The sequence below is a fragment of the Vicugna pacos genome, chromosome 28 (assembly GCF_048564905.1).
Source record: "Vicugna pacos chromosome 28, VicPac4, whole genome shotgun sequence".
NCBI classification, from domain to species: domain Eukaryota; kingdom Metazoa; phylum Chordata; class Mammalia; order Artiodactyla; family Camelidae; genus Vicugna; species Vicugna pacos.
In genome coordinates, this window is record NC_133014.1 from 15,939,986 (window position 1) to 15,965,473 (window position 25,488).

The following is a 25,488-nucleotide window of genomic DNA, read 5'->3' on the forward strand; positions in this document are numbered from 1 at the left end:
CAGAATTCTTTAAGGGGAAAAAAAAACAGTGAAATATGAGACTCTGGTAAGCATGGTAGTCAAACATTTTATTTCATTTTATTTTTAAGTTGTAGAAGACAAGTGCATTTCTCCATAGGCTGAGGGGACCGAGCAAGGGGGCAAGGCGAAACTGAATATGCAAGAAAAAGAATTACCCATCAAGCAAATTCCCAAGGGAAATAGGAAAAGAAAGAAGCCAAACCAGAAGGAGAACACTTCAGTTTGGAGGGATTTGAGATTAAGATTAGAGGAGTTGTCTGATTTAAAAGAAAACAGTAACTTTAAAAGGGAAATAGCTATCGATTATGAAGACTGGGCTGCAAGTGGTGTTGACTACCATTTTTCCAAAGTATCTTCGTCCTTGAAAGAAGCTTCAAAAAAACAAGGTATGGTGCCGTCTCTTCTCTTTACTAAAATAAACAAGTTCTGTAGGAATAACTTTAATTTTCCTCTCTCCCACTCTGGAAAGTTCTCCAGCAGTCAAAGCTGGCATTGTAACATGAGGTACCTCTGAGCAGTCATTAACACTTGTTTAAATTCTTCTCAGTATTCCTTAGTAGACAGTTTCACGAGATAAAATTAACTACCTGAAGCTGCCACACTTTTAAACAGAGGCGGATTTTCCCAATGATTAGCAATCATTTTACTTTCTGCTACTGTATCATTACAGACTCTCTTGACAGTTTCCAGTTGTTAAAATACTGCCTTTTTTTCCCTCAGTCTTTTACTTCATACATCGCTACATCAGCTCTTCCTGTAGGCAGAGTAACAGTGCCCCAAAACAGGTCACCAAGCGCTGAGCCCCAATTATAGCTACTCAGGTAGAAATCAATCCTATAATTTCAGGCAAATGAATGTAAAAGACAAACATACTAATTTTTGCCTTGTCCTCAATCAACTAAGAAACTCTAAGCCACTTCTGCATCAAACCTCCCACAAAACTGGGTTTGACATAATGATGACTATTATTATGAGATGGACTTCAAATGCAACATTAGGGGACACTGGCTATGCTGACTGAAACAACACCTTATATTTCTACAGTTCCTTCCACTTCAGAATCTCAAAGATGCTTTACTTTTTCAAATCCTTGGCAAGCCATTAAACCAAGCATCAGGAAACAGTATTACCAGAAAAAGTAAATCACAGGAAGCTTGAGTCAGTTTCCCGCCCAATGTAATATCAATTTGTTTAATATCTGAGAATCGCATTTAGGATTCAGGACAGATGCTTGTGAATTCTAAATCAATTTCAAGTCAATTTGCCTGGGAAATAAAAAAAAAATACCGAAGCACTCATTATGCAAATATGAAACAGAAATCTATAATTCTGTTTCAAAGTAAAGAAAGTGGAACATTATTTTTAAGAGAAAATTTCAAGTATCGTTAAGGACTGTCTAGGTGTGCTGGTGTCAGAAATGACACAAAATCTACAACTGGCTAATTATCTTATATGTTTTAAGGTTCTATAATATTTTCCTAGCATTACAACTTTTGAGAAAGTACCGAAATTAATTGCATTTACTAAACAATTGTTTTTAGGGAACCACACCAAATGGAATTACTACCCATGACTTGCCAGCTGAGACAGCTCCAAATGCTGATTTGCCAACTTCGGAGAAATAAATTTTTTAACATCAGATGGGGCTTTACACAATTTACATAGCTCGAGAACTAATATACATTTAATAATAAAATATTACTTGGTTAATATACCTAGCTAATATACATAATTACTTAGTTAACATGTAATATATTCAGTTAATGTAAGTAATAAAACTCAATTAATATATACAATATATAACAACATATTTATCAATTATTGCTATATATTATATAACTATTGAATAATAATATATAAATTAATAAAATGCAGTCAGTGAATTACTTAGTTAATATGCCATTTTTCTATAAAAACATCTGATTGTTATATTCATGTGTTATCTCCCCAACACCTCACTTGTCCAGCATGAGAAGATACCACTCCATTAGAATGGCTGAAAAATACACTGACATACTTTGCCAGCACACCTTCCCCATGTGGCCTTGAGTTTTACTTCAGGAATCCAAAGCCCTAATACTCCAGGGATGTCCCAGCTCTTAAACCCACTGCTGGTAAAAGCTCCTTTTACTGACGGAGTGGGAAGCTGCAGTGATCACTCCTGGGCAGAAGGTGGCAGCAGCTGAACTGTCTCAACTATCCTTCAAGAGCATCCTCTCTAGGCCACCCTCCAGCTCTGTGACCAGGTCCTCACTTAGGTCTTACTGCTTACTTTTTGATTATGAAACGAACCCTGCTTATAACAGTGCAATTGTCAAAACGTGGCTAAAGCGTCTGGCTATGCTCAAGTTTAAAAAGCACCATGAGTGCATGACCTGCTCATTGTTGTTTCATTAAATTATGGGCCCATCCATTCTTATTCCAGAAAAAAGAAAAAAGAGGGGGAAAAAAATTTTATCATCACTCTGTCAAGTTCCAGAAGAGCTCTCCTAGAATTTTTACAGGGATAGTCTCAGTATTATAGAACTTGATAGGGTCAATGGTTTCCCTACCTGGGGTCATGACACCATTTACCAAAAACTTACCCCTAGTAAAGTGACATATAATTTCCCCTCTTAGGTCCCCCACCTCTCTGTCAGGATTATCTCTAACACATATAACTTTATGAAATTAAATCAAGCAGTGACATAGGGCCAACAAATTATTTTTATTGTTTCCTTTGTGAGCAGGATCTCTTTTCCATTATTCTTTCTTTTTCTGCATTATGGAAATCTAGTGACTTCTGTATGTTTATTTTAAAATTGGCAATTGAAGTTATCTTATTAATTCCAATGAATTTTCTGTTGTCTCCTAAACCACTGTGAATATATTACATATTAAGGCCCAATCTCCATGGCAAATACTTTAAATTTATCTTATTTAATCCATATAAAACACTTTGGAAATTATATGGTCTGAGTTCTTTCTATCTATCTAGCTACCTATATTCACATATGTATACAGACAGATATATAGAATATATTTAGATATAGATATATACATATAGACTAACCCAAAAAACAAGGGAAAGAAACGCCTGTGAAAACTGTCAAGCATTACGTGTGTAGAGCTTGATAATGATCCGTCCTTCGTACCACCCACCTCCACGCCCTTAACAGTCATTTGCTCTGGGTCTCTTTTCTAGCAGACAGCCACTCACCACCTGCCAAATACTCATGTCAACACACCCAAAAGCAAGCTCATCATCCTTCTCCACAGCTGGGAAGTCACAGACCTCTCTCCTATGAATTCCTGTTAACACTGCATTTTATCACCTAAGGAGCGTTCAGTACATTCTGCTTCCTTTATCTCCCCTACAGGAAAACAGAATGCTTGAAAGCAGACGCTGATTACTTAAATATTTCTGGAGCTCACAACACACGCACGCTTTCACTGAACAAGGGCGGAACCTTCTCACAGGTGGTCCCGGATCCCGACCCCGCGGACGTGAGGGCTGTCATCCTGGGCTGTTGATGACATGCGTCCTTCCCACTCACTCCCTTGCCTTAAATACGCCCAAGCACAGTGAGCCTCCCTTCCCCTGCTGCCCTCACTGGGACACACCCTTGGAAACAGCAGGTGCGGAAGTGGGTCACTCGCGGAGGTACAGAGACGCCCCGCGGCGGGGCCGATGCCAGGAAGACCGGCATCTCGTGTGGGACGGGAGGGCGGCGAAGTCCACTGCCGCTGACTTAACATGAAGAACTGGGAGCAGTTTTCACCCAGACACAACGTAACACAGAGGCAACTACACTCACGCTGCCCATGACATCTGCCTCTCGAATACCAAAGGTGATCACGCCAGTGGTCAGCCGTCCCTAGGACAGCCGGGAGGTAAGGAAGTCACAGTGTGCAGGGCTTCACCTGCGTGGGGTCGGGCCCTCTTGAACACACTCGTCAGCTCCTTAAAGACCGGCAAGCAGGTTCTGCCAACACGCTGGATTCCTAGGAACTGTGACATATCGGGCCATTTATCTTGCTACCAAAGCCTCCAATGGGGTAAAGCAAGGTGTTCTATCTCGGTGGCCTTTCATCCCCAGTGCATTTCTCCCCTGGAAGCACACCCCCCCCCACCCCCCACAACCGTGCCCATCACCCGGCTGCTTACATCAAACTCATTCAGAGCCGCGGCCAGCTCCCCGATGCCCGTGTGGCCTTTGGCTTCGTCGGTGGGCGAGGTAGCTTGAGCAGCATTGGAGATGCCGGCGATGGCCTCCTGGACTTGTTTGAACACGTAATCTCTGTTGGCCCTGGTGGCGGCCACATCTGGGTGGCGGAGGAAGGCCTGGGAGGCAGTGTACAGCATGGTGGCGTTCTTCTTCAGAGCCCCGCGGGCGGCTGCCATCTCATCCCGACAGTGGGGGTCCTTCAGCTCCTGCGGGTGCAAAGCACAAACCTGTCACTTGCATGAAGCTGGCCATGGAAGTGTCTGCAGCAGAGCCTGAAGTCACAGGCCTACAGAACCACGTGAACTTCAGAAACCATCTCCTGCCCCTCGTGTTCGCTGAAGCTGCCACCACGTCCTGTGTGCTGCTCTTTCTGTGTGAAGGGTCTGAGCGTGCCTCTCCTTTGCCCTGATGGGGCCGGTCCTCTGAGAACCCACTCTCCGTCCAGATACGCCCCTTCTATCTGCTCCCACAGGACCTGCTTCCCTCTCATAACCCAGCAGGACCCTGCGGGACGTTCCAGCCTCAGACCCCTCCCCCATGTCCTCTGCTGCAGCTCCTCTCATACTATCTCATGCATATCTCCTGAGTTTTCCAGACGCTAAATACCCACCACCGAAGGGAAGGAATGAACTACTTGATGATGGAGAGCGCGTGGCCCCCAGACCTTCTGGCGCCTGGGGGTTGATGGTGTTGACCGCCCTGTTCCCTCCACATCAGCCAATCAGAGGTTGTGCACCAGCTGATCCCGTATCCTGCGACCCCGCTCTTCCCTTATCTGGCCTTAAAATATGCTTTGTGAAGACCCTTCAGGGAGTCGGGGGATTTCTTGGGCACGAGCCACCGTGACCTCCTTACTCGGCCCTGAAATAAACCCTTCTCTGCTCCGCACTCCGATGTTTCGGTTTGGCCTCGTGGTGCGTTGGGCACATGAACTTGCATTTGGTAACATTATCATTAACACGCTTCACGCTGTATTGTATTTACTTCTTTAAGTTTACGTCTCTCTCCTAAAAGGTACGTCTGATGAGAGCACAGAGCGCTCGCCACCTTGTTCAGGGACCGTTCAGTCAACCGCACAGTGTGTGGCCCACAGATGCCTTCAGTCAACACTGCTGCAGGGGTGTGAAAGCTGAGGCACCGGCGAGGCCAGCGGCTCGCGCGGGTCTGAGTCCGTCACCAGCAGACGGAAGACCCAAGCTCCCATCCTCTGATACGCGCTCGCCTCCACGTTCAATCACAATCACAGGCACAGAGAGTCAAACTCCCCGACCCTGCTCAGTGCATCGCTGCCACTCCATTATCATTTTCAGAACAGAGTTCATTTTTCTAAGAAAAAAAAAACTACTTTTGAAGGCACATCAGTCACTGAGTTTAGGGAATAATAAATATATATACATATACGCATACAGATCAAGGATGATTCGCTTTCTTAGTTTTGGACGCCAAGATAATACCCCTGGGGAGTTTATTCTCAGCTTTAAAGAGTATTGTTAAGAAAACGCTCACGTCATTTCTGGACGTGTTAAAGGCAGGGCTGCTCTCTGGGCGCCACGTGGCACTGTCAGCTGAGTGTCTCCGGGAGAATCTTTCTCTAACCTCAAACTGTATCACTAACAGCTATGTGAACCACTGGGGTTCTATTCCTCCTTGCTCACTTGGTACATGAAAGATGCATGACCTGGAAAGAGTGAACTACATCTCTCTCTTGTGGGTCAAAATAATTCTGAGACAAGCACATTACAGTATGTGGTGTCCAGCATTGTCAAGGCAAGTTGACAGTAAGTCATGAACAACTGTCTGGCCCATCCATTCTCCTTTGCTTAAGCACTAACAGATCCACGCCAGCCAACACAATTTCTAAACTGGGGTGAATTATGTTTAGCCCTAAAGATCAGCACAGATAAGGAGGGACCCAACACGTGAGGGCATCCTCTACGCAGGTAGCAATCTAGGGGGGGCAGATACAAGTCTCCCCCAAGTCGTCATGAAGGGTCTTACCAACCTCCAGGACACCTGGTCCGGAAACTTCATATTCCATTCTGGGCTATCTATGCTAAAAAAACCCCAAAAAACCTAAATATGAAAGTGAGAAAAAGGGGGAGTGGGTAATTTTTTCCATAAAGATATTTGTAGAAACATTCTTAATCACATGAAAAAACCTGTAAACAGTGTAAGTGCTGATTTATGGAGAACTGGGTAAGGAAACCACTGAGGCTTCCATCTGATGGACTCTTTACGTGGATATTAAATAAGTTTCCATAAATGTGTTAACATGGACACTATTTATGAGATAAATAAAAGAGACAACGCACACACTTATATGCAGGGTATGATGGTGACTATGTTACAACAACTGAAAGGCAACACCCCGGAAGCACAGCACATGGTGTTGCTGCTGGGAGAATGTGGTTTTTTTCCTTCCTTTAATTCTTTCTTTCTAAATTTTCCTGAAAGAGTCTGAAGCAGCAATTAATTAAAACCAGGAATGAAATAAAAATAAATTACATTAACGAGTATTCTTATGTACGTTTCTCACATATTCACACGGATGTTAATGCCAGCTTCGTGCAGATAGCCCACGTTCTCCTCTCTAGCCCATGTCTCTCTTCGACGTGGGTATCCTACACGCATCTCAAAACGTATCTAAGTATGAAACCTAGGTTTCTAATAACCCTCTCCGGCCCCTCTCCAGCTTTTCCCAATCTTAGTAAACTCACCGCCATCCACCCCCTTGCTCAGACAGACCTCAGACGTGAACTGGCGGCTGTCGCTCCCTAAGCTCCCATATCCAATCCAACAGCAGGTCCCGAGTTTCTCTTTTCCACGTAAACGCAGGCTCCCTATGCTTTTCCACGTGTACGGTGGAGACCACCATCACCACCCCTCACCGAGACCCCCTCAGCCCCCTCCCAACTGCGACCACTACCTCCTCTTCCACTCAACTCCCTTCTTTGCGACTTATTTAGACTAATATTAAAATGTGAATCTGGGACTGTGATGCCAAACTATGAACTATTCAACTAACGCCCCTTCCCTTACAAAAAACCCAAACACTGTGAGCGTCTGGGCCCCTGTCTTTCTGCCCAGCCTCCCCCTTGGTTTACTGAGATCAGGTGTTTAAACACGCTGTGTGGCTTTCTGGCCTCAAACCTGTGCTTCAGAGTAACTCTGCTCCTAAGCAGATTACAGATGGGCTGCCACACGAGACTCCACTTGGACGAAGAATTCCGCTGATACAAAATACTTAAAATAATTATGTACGTGAAAATCATGTCCGTGTGCTTATCGATTTCCAAAACCTTCCCCACCTGTTGTCTTCTCGCAGCTACATAGTTCAGTTTCACCATCTCTTTTCCAAATTCCTTAAAGCGATTTGCAAGGTCTTGCTCATTTGTAGCATTTTTGACAGCTTCCAAGGCCTCCTCCACCTGAAATGATTAAAAAAAAAACCAACATCTTTATAACTGGATAGTATTCAAATATCAGTAAACATGTTAGAAATGTTAGTCTGTAAAAAAAATTCACGCATTAACATTTAAATAAATAATGGAGAAAGGTAGCCCAATGAGCATTTCTAATCAGAATAAATATTTGTTCAAGGTTTACAAGATATTTTGTATATAAAAGATCATGACTGCTGGACTCATATACAATACGATATTGAATTTTGAATTATGATTTTGGTAAGTAAAGTGACTTTTGATTTCAAGTAGAAAAATATACTTAAGAAGAAATATGGAATTGAAAAACAAATTCTAGAGATCTTCAGAGGGGGAAGTGCTTTGCAAGCGAAAACTGGGGGTCCTAGGCTGCTAAACCTTTGAGAGATTTAAATCTGCAACCAGTCTTCTCGGCAGCATCTCTAAACCTGGGACCTATTGTAATTTTAAGGAGAGTGTACACCTTGTCATCCAATGGAGAGAGAACACACTAAGCCTCGAGAAGCAAGTGGATTGTAAGTTTTGTTGCCACGGAAGGTGGGTCTCAACCAGGGAGAACGGAATAACAATCAGCCAAAACAGCCAAGAACACGATTCTGAGCGAATAGGGCATAAGGCAGAACATGCTTGCAAAATCAAACATTCTTAGTTTTGAGGGGACCCTGATTCTCAACCAGAACAGGCTCCTGAGAGGGGCAGCAGAACAGGAGAGACGGCTCTGAGTGATGAGAGGTACAGAGGACGCAGGGACCCACTGCAGAATTCCAACTGGCTCTGCTAGCTGAGACCAAATCAAAGGACAGTGTATAGACAGCTTTTTTTTTAACTGACGTACAGTCAGTTACAATGTGTCAATTTCTGGTGTGCATCACGATGTCCCAGTCAGGCACATACATACATATATTCATTTTCATATTCTTCTTCATTAAACATTATTACAGGATATTGAATACAGCTCCCTGTGCTATGCAGAAGAAACTTTATAAAATCCATTTTTATGTATAGTAGCTAACATTTGCAAATCTCAGACTCCCAGATGTATCCCTTCCCACCGCCTTTCCCCGTAACCATAAGATTGTTTCCTGTGTCTGCAAGTCTGTTTCTGTTTTGCAGATGAGTTCATACTGTCCTTCCCCCTCACTTTTTTTTCAGATTCCACATGAGTGTTATGATATGGTATTTTCTTTGTCTTTCTGACTTACTTCACTTAGAATGATGATCTGTAGGTCCATCCATGTGTTGCTGCCAATGGCATTATTTTATTCTTTTTTATCACCGAGTAGTATTCCACTGTATAAATATACCACAGCTTCTTTATCCAGTCATCTGTGCATGGACATTTAGGTTGCTTCCATGTCTTGGCTATTGTAAATAGTGTTGCTATAAACACTGGGGTGCAGGTGTCTTTTTGAGTTAGGGTTCCCTCTGGATACATGCCCAGGAATGGGACTGCTGGGTCATATGGTAAGTCTATTTTTAGTTTCTGAGGAATCTTCATACTGTGCCCAAGTTCAAATGACCATTAAATGGCTAGAAAAGGTCACAGATTAACACAGTACTGAGATACAGAGATACACCTCTGTTGAAACTTGACACCACCACAAAGGTTAGCCTGATCCAATTTCCTCACCAAGTTTCACCGAGTGGAGGAATAGTGTATATAAACCAGTGACCATGGATATCATCAATGTTTTCCTCCACAGATAGGATAACACCGTTCTGTTGACTAAATAAGCTAACTCATCTCGTGAAGAGAGCCCTGCAGCCAGCAGGGAGGCCATTCAGAACGACGGTGCTGGGGGCTCAGTCCAGACACCAGATACAACTGTTCCCATTCTCATCTTCTCTGGAAATTCTGCATCTGTTTTTTTTCTTCTCAATGGTGAAAACATAAAATAAATCGACTCCTCAATTTTAGTCTTTCCAATTGCTATCCAGGCTGTAATCCTGCTCAAGGCAAAGACAGAAGCACAGATGAAAAAAGAACGGCTGTGTCAGGATGTTTTCAGGCACTCAGGCCACGTGACATTTTATGGTATAAAACGGCCCACTTAAAACATTACCATGGTTTAAGGAGAATCTCAAACCTCAAATCTTCAAAACAAATCAGGGATGTCTCACTTTCTAATAGATTTATAATCGTCTCACCGTGGCCACCAGCGCCACACCGAGAGGGCAGCGCTTGGCAGTTAATTTGTTCCCACTGCTGATTTGAGCTGTACGTCTTTTCTCACGACATAAAACTGGGTCCCAGGGAAGAGCAAAATAATTATCTCAGAGGGAGCTAAATCCTGGGTTTGTTTTATTATATACACATATGTATATAAAGTTATATATACTAATATTGTCAGTTGTTAATCAGAACAATTTGGAATATTTATTTCATTCTGTTACACATAACTTCCTTTCTCATTGGCTTTCTTGGAAGAATCCAGATGCTGGTCTGAATCTATGTTTCTGATTCAAAGAAGTTCTTTGGAACAGAAACACCAGTGAAAGTGTCTGTGTATCAAAAAAGTAAAAACAGACCTACCATATGATCCAGCAGTCCCACTCATGAGCATATATCTGGAGGGAACACTAATTCAAAAAGATACATGCACCCCAATGTTCATAGCAGCATTATTTACAATAGCCAAGATATGGAAGCAACCAGAATGCCCATCGACAGATGACTGGATAAAGAAGCTGTGGTATATTTATACAGTGGAATACTACTCAGCCATAAAAAAGAATAAAATAATTGGCAGCAACATGGATGGATCTGGAGATTGTCATTCTGAGTGAAGCAAGCCAGAAAGAGAAAGAAAAACTCCATATGATACCACTCATATGTGGAACCTAAAAAAAAGAAAAAAAGAGGACACAGATGAACTCATCTACAAAACAGAAACAGACTGGCAGACATACGTAAACAATTTTATAGTTACAGGGCAAAGGCGGTGGGAAGGGATAAATTTGGGAGTTCGAGATTTGCAAAGGCTAATCACTGTATATAAAAATAGTTAAAAAATCAAATTTCTTCTGTGTAGAACAGGGAAATTTACTCTGCATCTTGTAATAACCTTTAATGAAAAAGAATATGAAAACGAATATACGTATGTATCTGCATGACTGACACATCGTGCTGTACACCAGAAATTGACACATTATAACTGACTGTACCTGAATTAAAAAAGTAGTCTGAGAATTCATTTTTTCACTAAATACTTATTAAGCACCTACTAGGAGCCAGGCAGGCGTATGGGGATGGCAATGGTGTGGAGCAAGGGTCTGACCCCACCCCCCTGGACCGTGGGGCCTGGTTCTCCTGGACACACTCACTGCCCACACTGGTGCTATGAATCAACACTGTTAAGGTCACCTTTTCTGTTTGGACACACTGACCTTCTTCCAGGGTCCTCCCCTTGATACCCAGTTAAGTAGATTTTAAGTGACATTGATGAAATGATCTCATAGGTTGCCCGATAACTCTCTCGTCAGGATCTGGATTTACAGCGAATTAAAAATGCTGTCTTGCAAACAGGAGGTGGCTAAGTGAATGAATGAATGCGTATAAGATTCCACATTTAACTCCTTCACTTGTCTGGCCATGCGCTCTGGTGTGGCCCTGGGGCTCTCAGCATTACCACACCTTATCTGTCTGCCTCCTCAGGGTAAGCTGGCCTCCCTGAGTAAACCTTCTGCTTTTATGTTCACAAGCGAACACAATGTTCTCATCAAAAAGCAAGAAGGGCTGAAAGCTAATGCCGTTTATTCTTAAAGGGCCATGTTCTGCACAGCACAGCAACGACACGGCCCGCCAGAGCTGCAAAGGTATTTTCAGCTTGTGTAAGTAAACAGCCCTCGCCAGTAAGTACTTAGAACCCACTTTGCTCTCAGTGGCCTGCAGGTATCTAATCTGGTCCCGAAAAACACCTCTCTGAGGCCGACAGTTTTCTTGTTTCGCCTTCACAGAGGAGAGAGAGACGCGGAGGCCGGGGGCTTACACGCACGCCAGCCGGAGAGGTCTGACGGCGAGTGGGAGCCTGGACCTGAGCCCCGTGGTCTGTTCCAGAGATCAGGCGTTGATCCCGGGCTGTGAGCCGGGCTGGGATTACACTGACCAGCTGATCGTGAAGAAGCATGCGGAGCCCGGCCCCAGCCGGTCGGCGTCCAGGTTCTCACCATCCTACCCCTTCAACGTCTCTAGCGTCTGCCCCCTCCCACGGCACCGCCATGGCCTCCACTCGGCTTTCCTGTCTCGCACCGGCTGGATAATCTCCATGACCTCTCTGTGTTTTGTTTTGTTTTCAACTGAAGTGTAGTCAGTTGCAACGTTGTGTCAGTTTCTGGTGTACCGCACGACGTCTCGGTCGTACACGTACATACACAGATTCCTTCCCATATTCTTTCTCACTATGGGTCACGACAAGATACTGCAGACAATTCCCTGTGCTGCACAGTAGAAACCTGCTGTTCATCTATCTTATATACACTAGCTCATATTTGCAAACCTCATACTCCCCAATTTACGCCTTCCCACACTGTTTCCCCGCGGTAACCGTAAGTTTGTTGACTATGTCTGTGAGCCCGTTTCTGTTTTATAGGTAAGTCCGTTCATGTCTTTTCTTCGTGTTTTTTTTTTGATTCCACATAAGCCAGAAAGAGAAAGAAAAATACCGTGTGGTATCACTCAGTTACCTCTTAATCTGCCCCCTTGCACGGGCTCAGCTTTCTCCTAACTCCTTCTCCACACTGCTACCAGGATTCTGCGCCTAATCCCGAATCTGGTTCTGATGCTCACAGCTCCTCAATGGCTCCCCGTAGGCGCTACCTGGAGTCTCAACAAACTGGTGGAGTTCAAACTGATTATTGCGATAACCAAGACACTCCGCCGTGCGACTCTGTCACTGCCTCTCACACCTGAGCCTCCGCGCTCCAACAACACAGAAGCTGTCCTATTACTGTGAACGTTCCAAGTCCGTCTTCCCCTTGTGCTAGGGAAGAACCAGTCTGACTTCACATTAGATCTGCTCCTTCGGCTCTAACCCTGGGCTCTGTTTCCTGGGCTCAGTCACGCTGGCTCTGCACCTTTTGTAAAAGGATGTTGCCTTTAGCCTGAAATATACAGGACAGCCCATTCTCAAGGCTCTGACCTTTAAGGCCTTTTTTTCCCCCATTTTTTCCACTTTTCCATTTATATATAGATAAAAAATTGCAGAAGAAAAAATAACATTTATCTTGTTGGAGGTTCACAGGGACATCATGACCTGATCCACGTGGACAGCTGCAAGAACAAAGGATTCTGACAGCAAGAAGTCTGCAAGAACCAACCACACCCCTCCCCTTTTTACCATAAAAGGAGCCTGAATTCTGACTTGGGGAAGATGGTTCTCCAGGACACCAGTCCCCCATCTTCATGGTCTGCTCTCTTTCCGAATAAAGTCGCTATTCCTCGCCCCAGCAGCTCGTCTCCTGATTTACTGGCCTGTCGTGCGGCGAGCAGAGCGAGCATGGACTCAGTGACAACCTCACACCCTCGTTCTTCCCTCGGTTTGTGAAGCTCTCTGTAGGTGAACCCTCTGCCCCCACCCCCCGAATCCATCCTATGGCAAGAGCGCCCCGGCCGTGAGCAGTAAACCCCCACCCCACCAGCTGCTTATCAAATGCAAACACCTGCTCTCCACCTGCCCTGTGGAGACACGGCTGGCACTTCAAATATTGTTTTTCCAACGCCGGCGGCCAGCGGCGTCCCTCAGCGAGGGTGATCTTGTAGTGGAGCGCCTTCCATGAGACACCTCTCCATGAGCCCCAGAGGGAGATTTCCAGAAAGTTCCATTAGCTTGTGTGGCACCTGGCGACGTCCACGTCACCCAGGGGACTAGGAACGCCTGGGTCCTGGTCCTGGTCTGGCGGGGGCTCACCCTGGCGTGTTCCCTCTCAGCCCGGGGTGACGGCTGCCCCTCTGTCACCCCTGCACTCTTTAGCACGCTCTTTACTTCTTGCTAGCTAATCCCTCGTTCCTCTCATCTGCTGTTTGACTTAATGAGTCTTTACATTACACTTTCCCTGCTCAGATTACCGTGTAGTTTTGCTCTCACTGTTGGACAGAGTGGTACCTCCCCCCAGCCCTTTGGATGGGCCGACCTCCTTCCAATCACCCTCCACTCTCAGCCCCCAGCTTCAGGCTTGTCACCCCAGCCTGTTCAATCTGGTCCAAGCAATTAGCTCAGGGAAAGACAAGCCTCATTCAGTCCAATGAGACCCATCCCCGAGCCCTCCCGTGCCCAGCCACATCACCCTCCTTCACACTACCCTGCGTCACCCAGCAGTACAGTTGGGGTGAACTGATCCCATCTTCAGCTTGGGGGCTAGTGGGGGAGAGGAACAGTGCTGACCAAACCGAGACATCAGCACATCTCATTCTTCCTCTAAATAATTAACCCAGAGACTTGTACTTAGGTAGAAGCCAGGAGGACTAACAAGATTGTGGAACTTTCATTTGTGTTGTCAGGGAGCAGAATTTCTTCTTTCTCGCTGTCTTTAGTCTAGAAGCATGTACCTTGAGAAGGCTTAGCAGGCCTCACCTTGAGAAGATGAGAAGAGGGCCCACAGAGGAAAAAGAGAGAAACCTGGTCCTTGTCACATTTTTATACCTTGATCAAGCCTTGCCTGAAGTTCATTCGTTCTGGACTTTCAGTTGATGAGCTAACATATTCCCTTTTTGAAAAGCTGGGTTTCTGTTATTTAAAACAGAAAACGTCCTGATGATTATGTTTTCCTCCCACAGCAGTATGCACACTGTGCCAACGTGCATTGCGTTTAATGTCTCCCCTGAAAGCCTATAAAATTTCAAAGGCAGGAGCTGAGTCTTGTTTACCCTGGAGGTTACGTATATCTTGGCACCACGTCTTGCACGTAGGAGGCATCCAGTAAGTTGCCTCTTGAAAGAACAACTAATAGATAAATTCCAAACAGCCCAGCTCATGAAGTAAATGCCACGATCGGTCTGACAAAAAGAACCCCGGCAGTAATTTCTCCCTTTATAATCAGAGGCAAGGGTATTTTATACCAATTGATGGCTGTTATTCAAACGTAAGAGCCACGTCAGAGCTGCAGGGCTGAACAGCAGACGACTTAGAAGTCACGCCACAGAGGACTCACTAGGCTTTGTGATGCCAGCGTCACAAAAATATTAGTATTAGACTCACCCTCCAGACACTGGGGCGGCAGTGTTAGATTTGGCCCCTGGTAGCCTCGAAAACAATCAGAATTTCCCGAGACGCTGACTAAAGGGTTGTGGTTTTTATTTTGTTACTGACTTTCCAGAGAGAAATGCTGAGGAAATCGAGAACACCATCATTCCAGGACTTAGCCTGGGCACAGGAAGAGAGGGACCGCTTCCCTGGCACACAGAGGTCAGGTGCGCGTGTGTGTGATGCCGTCGCCAGCGCGAAGGAACGACAATGCAATCTGATTACATTAATTCAGAGCACAGGGGAAATAAACATCGCCCTCCCTGATCGCGGGCTGAAAGGCAGGATTCCTTTACACGTGCGAGGTGTCCCATCTCAGCCTAACACACTGACAACGTCACCTGATTGCAGGAAACGCCAGGTGTCAGCAGGGAGGCGTCACCAGCGACTTCAACAACGCGAGTGATTGCAATTCAGGAACTCTTAATGATGTCTGATGTGCAAACGCCTCCTTCAGCTTCGCTCAGGAACATCCAATTCCCACTCTGATGATAACTCGGCTTTGAACTACATGTCACTCACTATTCCATCACCGTCCTCCTGAATGCAAAGTAGCTACAGCAGCAAAAACCCCTTGCAGTCATCGGAATCCATAATATGACACATTCAACAGGGAGCTCAACAGCAAAGCGCGCAGGAAACCCTGCATAACGCAGAGCTTAAACGAGCAACTCGAGGATCTGTGGGAAAGGACGGACTCTTCAGAGTCCTATAAACTCAAGTTTACAAACATAATTCTAAGGTCGGAGAATGCAAACATGCAAACACCAATATGCTACCAAACCATTCCGTGTCTGCAGGACTCCCAGCTGTTCACGCGTTTTTAGAGGCTGGATGATACTTGCTCGCAGTCCCTCACTTTGCCAACAACTACCTAGAGGGGACAGGGCCAAAAACGAAGGCGGGTATCTTAGGAGAACAAAATGACTCTCCTTCATCTACTTGGTGAATTATTGATGGAAAAGCAAGAAAATAAGTCTCTGATAAGAAGGTCACTCCCTCTGTGTTCCTGTAAATGACTCAGAAATGAGAAAAGTCAGTATCTGCAAAGAAGAGCAGTGAGATCTTGGCAGACAGCCTGAAAGATGAAAAGTAAGATATCATCTTTTAACGCTTAAAGGTAAAACAGCTACATAGCGGTTGACACGGCAGGAAACCACAAAACTGGACAGGATATGAAACAACGCTCCAACCCAACAGGAAATCAAGTCGCGACTTTATTAACGTCTGAAAGCGCCTGTCGCTCTTTCTCATTTACGTTCTGTCACCCATGTGGTGAAGCAACGCTTTCATCATTTGGAAGAAGCCTTGATAAAAGTCTAGGGGATAATTTCTAACCTGATTTATCAGAATACATAAAGATTTCTTCCTTCATCTTGAGTTAAAAACACAAACAGATGCCGAAAAAAACTCCTGTTTGTATAGGAGAGCATGTGCTTCCATGGAAAAGAGTAAAAATGCTGCTAAGTCGAATCATATACCATGCTGATTTGCACAAAATTGTTGATACATTGTCTTTGCAGGGTGGGGGGATTGCAATAGTCCCATCCTATGAAACCCTGAGCGACCTGAACCCAAGTGTGACCCAGGCCACCCCTCGAGTCACCCAGCGACAGCACCGGAAACCGCAGTTCCCCACTTCCTCCACGAGAGGGCGGCCGTCCACCACCGCTGCTCCCTGCGCTGGCTGCGCTCTAAGAACAGATGTGTTACTCAGTCTACGATCATTTTTAACGTTACTGACAGTCTGACAGGACTACTTAATATTGCTGGGCTGACCTTTCTATATTTTGTGCTAAATCCGTTTTTTTTTAATTCCCTTAATCTGCCGTGTCGGGAAGAGAATGCACACACCCTCGAGGCCACACTGGACGCGCTGCGGGGATGGGACCAGCCCACAGCACTGGTGGAAACAGGCGGGTTGGAGAGGCAGGGCCCGGCGCCACGCACCACCTCAGGGCCCAGATGCCAGCGGCACCCGCCGTGCGTGGGCCGTCCCGGGGAACACGGGCCTTCCTCACTGCCCAGGGGGCGCTGAACACGCTTCCAGGGCCCCGGCAGCAAGAACACGCAAGGCGGGAAGTTCGCTTCCTGAGGCTCAGCCCTGCTCTCCTCCTGGTAGAGGAAGGTTTCCATCTGCGGGAAGAGCTTCCTGAAAATGATGCCTCTGAAGACTCAGCAGGCCGTGAGAGAAAGGTACCCAAGCTTTTTTCCCCAACACACGCGAGCAGGAAGCCACCTGCGGCTGACAGGTGCGCATTAGGGGCAGGGCTGCGCGATGAACGCTTCCTAGGGTTCCCCCGTCTAAACCTGTCATGAGCCCCACAGTAACAGGTGAGCTGCCGTCTGAGACGCTCTGGGCGGTGGGCTGGGGGTGCTGGCCAGGGGACACCAAACCAAGACGAATCGTAGCACGGGCAGGGGTACTGACTGGTATATAATAAAACAGATAGACAAGTGTATACTGCACAGCACAGGGGAATATATTCAAGATCTTTTAGTAGCTCATGGTGAAAAAGAATATGAAAATGAATGTATGTATATTAATGTATGACTGAAAAATTGTGCTGTGCACCAGAAATTGACACAACATTGTAAACTCAGTAAAAACAAAAACAAAAACAAAAAGAATATGAAAACGAATATATGTATACGCATGACTGCAACATTATGCTGCACACCAGAAACTGATTTTATTTCAATAAAACTAAACTAAACTAAAATTAAATTAAAGTTTTAAAAAGGAAACAAAGGCGTTAGAAGGAACCAAACTCCATGGTTTCTCAAACTGTATCTAATACAATATTTTAAATTTAGATAAATGAAACCTCAAGAATCAAAAGGAGAAAAAGGAATCAAGGCACCCTGACAAGCAGAGCACACACAGAGGGGCCCTAGGGGCCAGTGGGTCCCACACGCGCCCAGAGACCCAGAGCGGGCCTGGTGCAACAAGACTGAGCCTTGTCATCAGTGCTGCGGGCACGGCTGCTCTTTGCTGCCAGACTAAGGAAGGTTCAAAGCACATAATTCTACAAAAGGGCGAGGCTGGGACGGTTAATAAAATGTAATTCTGCGCGGGATCTACGTCAAGGTGGGCAGAGGCGGTCAGCGCGGCCAGCTCCCCAGACGAGCCGGGTCACCGCACGGGCCAGCACTGCCCCGAGTCTCAGGACAAGGCAGGGCAGGTGCACCACGCGGGCCCTCTGCAGCCTGACAGAAGCACTGTTCTGCACTCCAGGGAGTAGAGAGGAATCCAGACTCCATTCTGAGAGGAAGAAAACAATTTCAGGGAATCTTCTGACTTTTTAAAGCAAATCATTAGATACCATGTTGGTATTAGAAAAACTGGGGGACACCCCTCGGGTGAGTAGCCAAGCGATCTGGTGAGCAGCGAAACGTCTCCAGTAGCAATCAGTGATGTCACACCCATGGCCAATGTTGGCGCCCCGGCAAAGCAGGTTTTGGTAAGTTTCTACATACGTACAATTTTCAGATGCGACAAGAGCCTCATGACGTCCGCCATGTCCGCCAGGATGAGCAGGCGCGTGACCGCCGAGAGCAGGGCCCTGGCCGCCCGCACCATGGTGCCACGCTTCACGGATGAGCACGGGTCGTCCGCAAACTCCGACGAGGCGATGCGCATGGTCTCACCTGGAAGACAGACAGGGAGACGCACGTGGGTAGACGGGAGGCTCGGAGGCTGGCGACCGCAAAGACCCGTGGCCGGGTGACTGCTGCTCTCACTGCGAAACCTCCATGACGGGGTGGGGGGTGCTTCCGGCTCCCTCAGGGCAGCAGAACCCTTCCGGTCAGGTGCATCAGTGCACACAGACAGGTGCAGGGGTCAACACGAGGCATGAAGTGATGCTCTTAGCATCGATAAGGGGCACGCTGAGTTCAGCCTGTCCAAGAGTTGAGCTGAATTTGCCCGACCTTAATCATCCTCACTCTGCGTGTCGCTGGGAACCAGTGATGCTCACTAGGCTAGCTGGTTTCTGATAGTTCAAGAAAGAAGGTAACTGCTCCACAGGGGATGCAACGCAAGCCCTTGGCCGCATAACACTGCACTCTTAATTGAGCTAATCAGGCAGCAACAGACTGGAGCTACTCCAGGTCTGGTAACACTGCTAGGGAGCTGTTCTCCAGTGTAATAATAGAGGGTATTTACAAGACAGCCGAACCGATTCAACCAACGCTTATTAAGCACATACTGGTGTCAGAGTCTCTACCGAGGCTCTGGAATCGCAAAGATTTCAATTTTGCAAAGAGTCACAGAAGGTGACTAGAACGCCCTGACCTCAGAGGCCTCAGAGAGTTCACAACCTAAAGAGGAAACACATAGTAAACACGCACTCATCATGCGGTGATTATGCGCCAAAATGGACACAGGATTAAGAATTGCAGGCGAAGGAGAGAAGGAAGTGATTTACTCATTTAGTGTGAGGCTGGCGGGAAGCTGTCAACACTGATGGGCTTTGAAAAACCAAACGGCATCCACCAGGAAGACAGAGGTGGGAAAGGCGCCCAGGGCGGCGGGAACACCACGCGGCTCTAGAGCTGGGCGCCGGGCGCCGAGGCGGGCAGGGAGCTGGCGCCACTGGGAGGTCACAGCCAGGGAGGGGCGTGGGGAAGAGGCGCTGGGGCCGGGACCCTGTGGAGGAGATTCGGACCGTGTCCTCAGCAGGGAGGGAGATGACTAACAGGTTTTTATTTTGGCCGCATTACATAAAACAAACCGGAAAGGACAAGACTAGAGCAAGAAAACAGGCAAACGTGGTTACTATCAGAGATGGCAGTCGTGAGGACGTGGACCAGGGTACAGAGGGGAAGGGGGCATTATTGAGATGCGCGGATCTGGGGTTGATCAGGTATGGAACTCAGGATGGAGGGTATGGACACAACACAAAAGACAGGTGCACATTTGCCCAAAGGGATCCCGGAGTGGGAAACAGAGAGAGCTCGTTAACCACAGAGGCTGGCCTCTTATCAACGGGGTGGACAGCCACGGGGGGTGGGGGGCAGAGGACCAGGGAAAAGCGTAAGGAAGCTTCACACTGCGGAGCACACACAGCTCCCATACACCTGACGTGCAGAGTTAATCGGACCGGCTACTTAATTCAGGGAGACACAATTCATTCAAGACTTCATGTATCAAGTGACAACTTCTCATCTATTCATCAAAACCAAGTCCACTTAAATAAAGTCAGTTACATCACTACAAATCTGTGCCTCCTGTAAATTATCCTAAGATCCAAGGGAAAATTAAAAGAAAAAAAAAAACTTCTCACCATTTTCCAGGCAGATCACAATATAATGCAATTCCCTCCGTGTGAAGAGTTACTTAAACCCTAACAGTGATCCTTTCTACACTTAGGAAGGGCGGCTGTGTATGGAAACACATCGTGCTGTTGGATTTTCAGAGCGGCCACCATCTATGGTAAGCACGTTACATGCCGGCCAGCTTTGCCTTCACGCCCAGGAGTGAACAGCTCCATACACGGCAACAGACAGCCTGGGAGAAATTTTAAAATTCATCTTTGGACTGGCACCGCGGTGAATTCTCAAGATGCGCATCCCTGGAGGAGTAAATAAACTTTAAGGCAGAGGCTGGCAGTTAGGAGACACATGTTCAACCCAAGGGTCCCACCCGTGCCACAGGCTTACCCAGCCTCCCCTCTGCCACCCCCCAGCTCCCAGAGAAGACCCAGCAGCAGACGCCTGTGCGGTGCGGGGAAGCCACCTCGTCCTCACCCTGTGGAGCGCGGCGAGAGAGGACCTTTCACACCAAGATGAGTCTGACGAAACACTGAGAGGGCCACACAGATAAAGAATGGATGCACTCGTACACGGGTAACAGAGGAGAACCAGTCTGACTGTGTGTTAGATCTGTTCCTTTGGCCCTAACCCTGCGCCCTGTTTCCTGGGCTTCGTCTCGCTGGTTCTGCACCTTCTGTAAACGAAATGTTGCCTAGAGCCTGACATACACAGGAGAGCCTGTTCTCAAGGCTCTGACCTTTTTAGGGCATAACACTTCTGCATCCATATAGAGATAAAAAGTTGCAGAATAGAAAATAACATGTTTCACTGGAGGTTTACAGGGACACAGTGACCTGACCCACGTGGACGGCGGCGAGAACAAAGGATTCCAACACCGAGAAGTTTGTAACAAGCACATCTTCTTCCCTTTTCAGTATAAAAAGAGCAAGAACTCTAACTGGGGGGGAGATGGTTCTCCAGGACATTAGTCCCCCCATCTTCTCTGTCTGCCAGCTTTCCAGATAAAGTCGCTATTCCTTGCCCCAACACCCCATCTCCTGATTTACTGGCCTGTCCTGTGGCGAGCGGAGTGAGCTTAAAACCTGGTAACGTACAGTGTTAACAGGTAAATCAGCTGCTATTGGCACGGATCCACTGACTCAAGGCGGGGGGGGGGGAGTTCTTCTGTAGGTAAACCTAGGGAGGCACGTGGTTGACCCCAAATTCTTCAGGCCGAGTTGGGGTGCGCCATGTCTCGTGAGGAAGAGCGGGCTCCCCGGGTAGGGCTGTTCTCAGAGGGGGAAAGGGGCCCTAAGAGGAAGCCCAGTCGCGCCCCCTCCACCTCGTGGGGAAACCACACTTCATCAAACTGATTTTCAGCATCAGGTTTTCATACGGGGGGGGGGGGGCGCATGATGGCACGTCACCCAGATGCTGACTACCCGGTCAGCAGTACTGCTTCAAGGCCCGTGGAGGACATACGACAGCACAGGGCTCGCAGGTGGAGCTATTCAGCATGGGGGCCACAGCGGGCACTCCTGGAGGGGGCTCAGGAGACGCCCAGGAGGAGGAGGATGAGGAGGAGGATGAGGCAGGGACAGAGGCAGGTCCACTTTAGCAGGTGTGCCTCTGCCAGTGGAAATCTCATGCCACGTTCTGAGATTATCCTAAAATAAACAGGAGACAATGTAATCCAATTTAAATTCAAACTAAAAGCTCAGTTGAAGCAGATAACCAATGATTTCATGGTATTAAAGATTCCCAGGGAAAAAGGCAATCTGAAGTCAGCTCTAACTGTAATGCGTCTTGATATCCCTGTAGTTTTAGGATTACCAAAATAAAACGGAAACCTATATTACAAAATGATAAGCGGGTTTATCAGAACAGAACCAGCTACTTCCCCAGGGAGCTGCTTTTTCTATAAGACTGAAATGTTCAGCTAAGAACCAGCGTGCATGTGCCGGAGAGGGGAGGGGGCAGGGAAGAGAGGACAACAGAGCCACCTGGCTCTTGTACATACACTTGTGTTCAAGCTCGTTAACTTGGCCACAGACTTAAGCTCAGAGCCGGGCTTCTGTGATCAAGCCTTTGATCCTCTCAAGCCACCACCACCTGCTGGAAAGAAACAGCTCCAAATAAGTGCCTTAGGGGAACCAGTGATAGTTAACAGGTATACACAGTGCTTCTGTATGAAGGTTTCTTACGTAAGTGTGCTTCTAAAAGCGTTACACACATCAACCCATGGGTTAACAGAGCAGTTACACCTTCAAAGTCACAGACACCACGGATCACATCCCGACTCCTCCCCAACTGTTATGAGATATGAGAGACCGGTGATTATTTAACTTCCGTGTTTCAGTCCCCGCAAGTGTAAAAGAGGGGTGAACACAGCGATGGCTACCTGGCAGACTGTCACTAGGGCTAAAGTGAATGAAAGGTAATCCACTCAAGGTGCCCAGCACAAGACCTTACGAGTAAATGGGCTCCACCCGTCATCACCATTACCACCACCGCTACCACTGTCACCGAGATCCTCTCCAACATGACAATAATGGTGGGAGAACTCCTGGTCAAAGGTTTGGAAGTCCATTTTGTGGTTGACTTCAGTGCTTGTGTACATAATAATGTAGAAGCAAGAAAACATTTGCCTAATAAAAAGCATATTGCTCTAAGGCAGAATGTGCACTCAGCCCTCCCCCAAAATGGTGCTGGTGCTTGGCTTTTCAAACTGGCGCTGGTTCTGGTTCTTATGCAAAGGTCTCGGGACCCTGGCAAGGACCTGTTAAACGCAGCAAGAGCCACACTGCGTACAATGGCAATTACTGCCTTGCTCAAAGGCAGCAGAAAACCATAAACTTGGGAACAGTAAACAGTGATGGCTAAGCCTAAAAGAAAAATGGAGTGCAGAGGATCAATGCTGAATCCAGTGTCACTTAATATGTACATAAAGATAAAGAGAAAACAAATTGATGAACATGTAAATTGCACTGTGCAGTGAAAGTGTTTCTGAAATAACTAGTTAGCTTGTAAAGCAAATAAGCACTCAGTAAATTATCTTTTCTATAAATTCAAAATTTCAATAACCCCTGTATCTGCAAGGCAAGTCTTTCTATCAAAAGCAGACCACTGACCTCTTTATATTTGTAAGTCAATAAATGCTTCTATTGATCAGCATCTTTATTCTAGTACAACCATGACTACAAATCAAAGCCCACTGAAATGTGAGCAGACTGAGAACATGGCACCTGGTAGTTAAAATGTGATTTCGAAAACCTTTTAATGTGTTGAGCAAAGAAAAACTGTCACAACTGGAACCTAGACTGGACAGCAGAGATAATATGATCGTCAAAAACGCTGTCATCTAACTCTGAATGAGACGGCTCACCGTCTCAACATGCAAACACAGAGGACACCTTGGTTTCCTCTTGCTAATTAAGATACTGTGTAAAAAAAGGCAGACTAGGAAACTGGTGGTAGGCTGAGGAATGAACATCCAAATTCATGAAGGATGGAAAAGGGCAGAAATAAGATACAAACCTAGAACTGGGTGAGTGCAGAGCCAAACTCCTACCTAGAACTGAAGTGAAGTTTATCAAAGTTTTCTGCTTTGGGCTTAAAATTCCAATTTTCAGTGATCTTTTATTGATACAGGAACATTCAGTAATTTGTACAGTATTTTAAAAACTGTTTTTCTTTGTCAGTTTCTAAGTAACTGTTGTAAGATTTAAGTTAACAATTAACAGTCCATCAGAAAATTTTATTTTTCTGCCTAGGTGTCTTCATTAAAAAAATGGAAACACTATCAAGACAAAAACTCTCATTTTTAAAAATCTTCTTTTATTCTGGAAATTTTCAAAAATACTTTGGGGACATCATGCAGCCTAAATCTTAGCAGATGCAAATCCAGGTGTGCCCTCTGAGACAGGAACCCTCTGCCTCCGTAGGAAGCCATGCCAATTTGAGATAGCTCTGATTGTTAAAATATTTTTCTTCAACTATTTTAGTCTTCCATACGTTCTCCTGAAGCACACATAAAAATCAAATCCCCTCTTCGACAGGATAAACCTCAGGAGTTTTTTTTTTCAAATATCCTTCAAGGAGAAAGGAAATAACAAAGCAAGCATCCATCGGCCATTGCCTGAGAACCAGCGCCGCCGCCAGGCTACGAACATGGCAACCCACAGAAATGGGCGAGCGGCTCCGCCTCCTTTTGCAAACTGCTTCACTAGTCATCCAGGTCGGGATGACGTGCTCGCCTTTTACAAATGTTAACGCAAAGGAGTAGAGTAAACATTAAAAAAAAAAAGCACTGCCCATCACCTCTGGAGGAACAAATCTGGTTTCTGGCATGTTGTGAAAGCAAACTGGTGAGACAGAGAGCAACTGATACCAAGCCACTCGGATCTGTTTCAAGACCTAAATTACTACGTACATTTGAAAGAGACTGAGTGTGAGCTCACTGGTGGAGCCCAACCTCCTAGTTTCAGGGGAGAAAAGAAAAAGTATCAAGGACTGTACGTGGCTTGCTCAAGGTCACACAGCCGATGCACCCCAGAGTCTAGGCCAGAAGGAGGTCTCTTGACTGAGTTTCAATGTGCAATTTACCCTTGTAGCACATTTCTTCAGAAACCTTCTATTTTTGTGTGGTTTCACAAATTCACAACAGACTGTCCCCCAGTCAGTCCATGTAATTTAAGCCTTTTTATACCAGTTTGGATGTCCTGATACTATGCTCAGGTGCAAACATACTTGTAAGTTCCCACGGCATCTCTGCCATTAGTACAGTGTCATTAGTACAGCTAGACAATACTTGCACCTCTGATTTCAACCAGCTTAGATATAAATATAAAAAAAAAAGCAAACAGGAAGTATTTAAAAAAAGGCACATATAATTTGCATCTTACAGGCTGCAGACAAATGAACTGCGCTTGAAATTGCTACACTGTAAAGTAACAAGTCAACCTAGCTTCTTCTGAAGGAGTCTTTTTGGTTAAACAAAGCGCAGGAGCAATTCTCATAATGAGAAAAGTGGATTAAGGATAGAAAACTACCGATAACATTTCAAAATTAGAAACAGAACAAGAAGATGTTCCAAGTAATTGGTATCGCGAACGTGGTAAACACTGCAATAAAACTACAGCTTAATTCAGCTCTATTTTAAAATACACCATGGAGAAAACTGATTTTCTTCACCAGTTTGAGGGTAGAAAAAAAACCAGAATGATCAGATTCTAGGGTGGAAGTGGCAGTCTTTGCTTTATTCTCTGAACTGCCATTGATTTTGCAGTCATCACAGAGAAATGGCAGTTTCTTCAATGTGATTAT

General features: G+C 46.0%; 1 protein-coding gene across 4 annotated transcripts in view; it reads right to left on the reverse strand.

Moving 5' to 3' along the window:
* The window catches only part of CTNNA2 (catenin alpha 2), a 933,346-nt gene that overhangs the window by 662,150 nt on the left and 245,708 nt on the right, over window positions 1-25,488 (reverse strand). For all 4 annotated transcript variants that reach the window (XM_072951563.1, XM_072951564.1, XM_072951561.1 and 1 more), the window contains exons 4-6: window positions 18,392-18,558; window positions 7,538-7,657; window positions 4,169-4,435 (exon numbers count right to left, since the gene is read on the reverse strand). In XM_072951563.1, coding sequence (XP_072807664.1) covers window positions 4,169-4,435; window positions 7,538-7,657; window positions 18,392-18,558 — 554 coding nt within the window. The remainder of the gene's footprint in view (window positions 1-4,168; window positions 4,436-7,537; window positions 7,658-18,391; window positions 18,559-25,488) is intronic.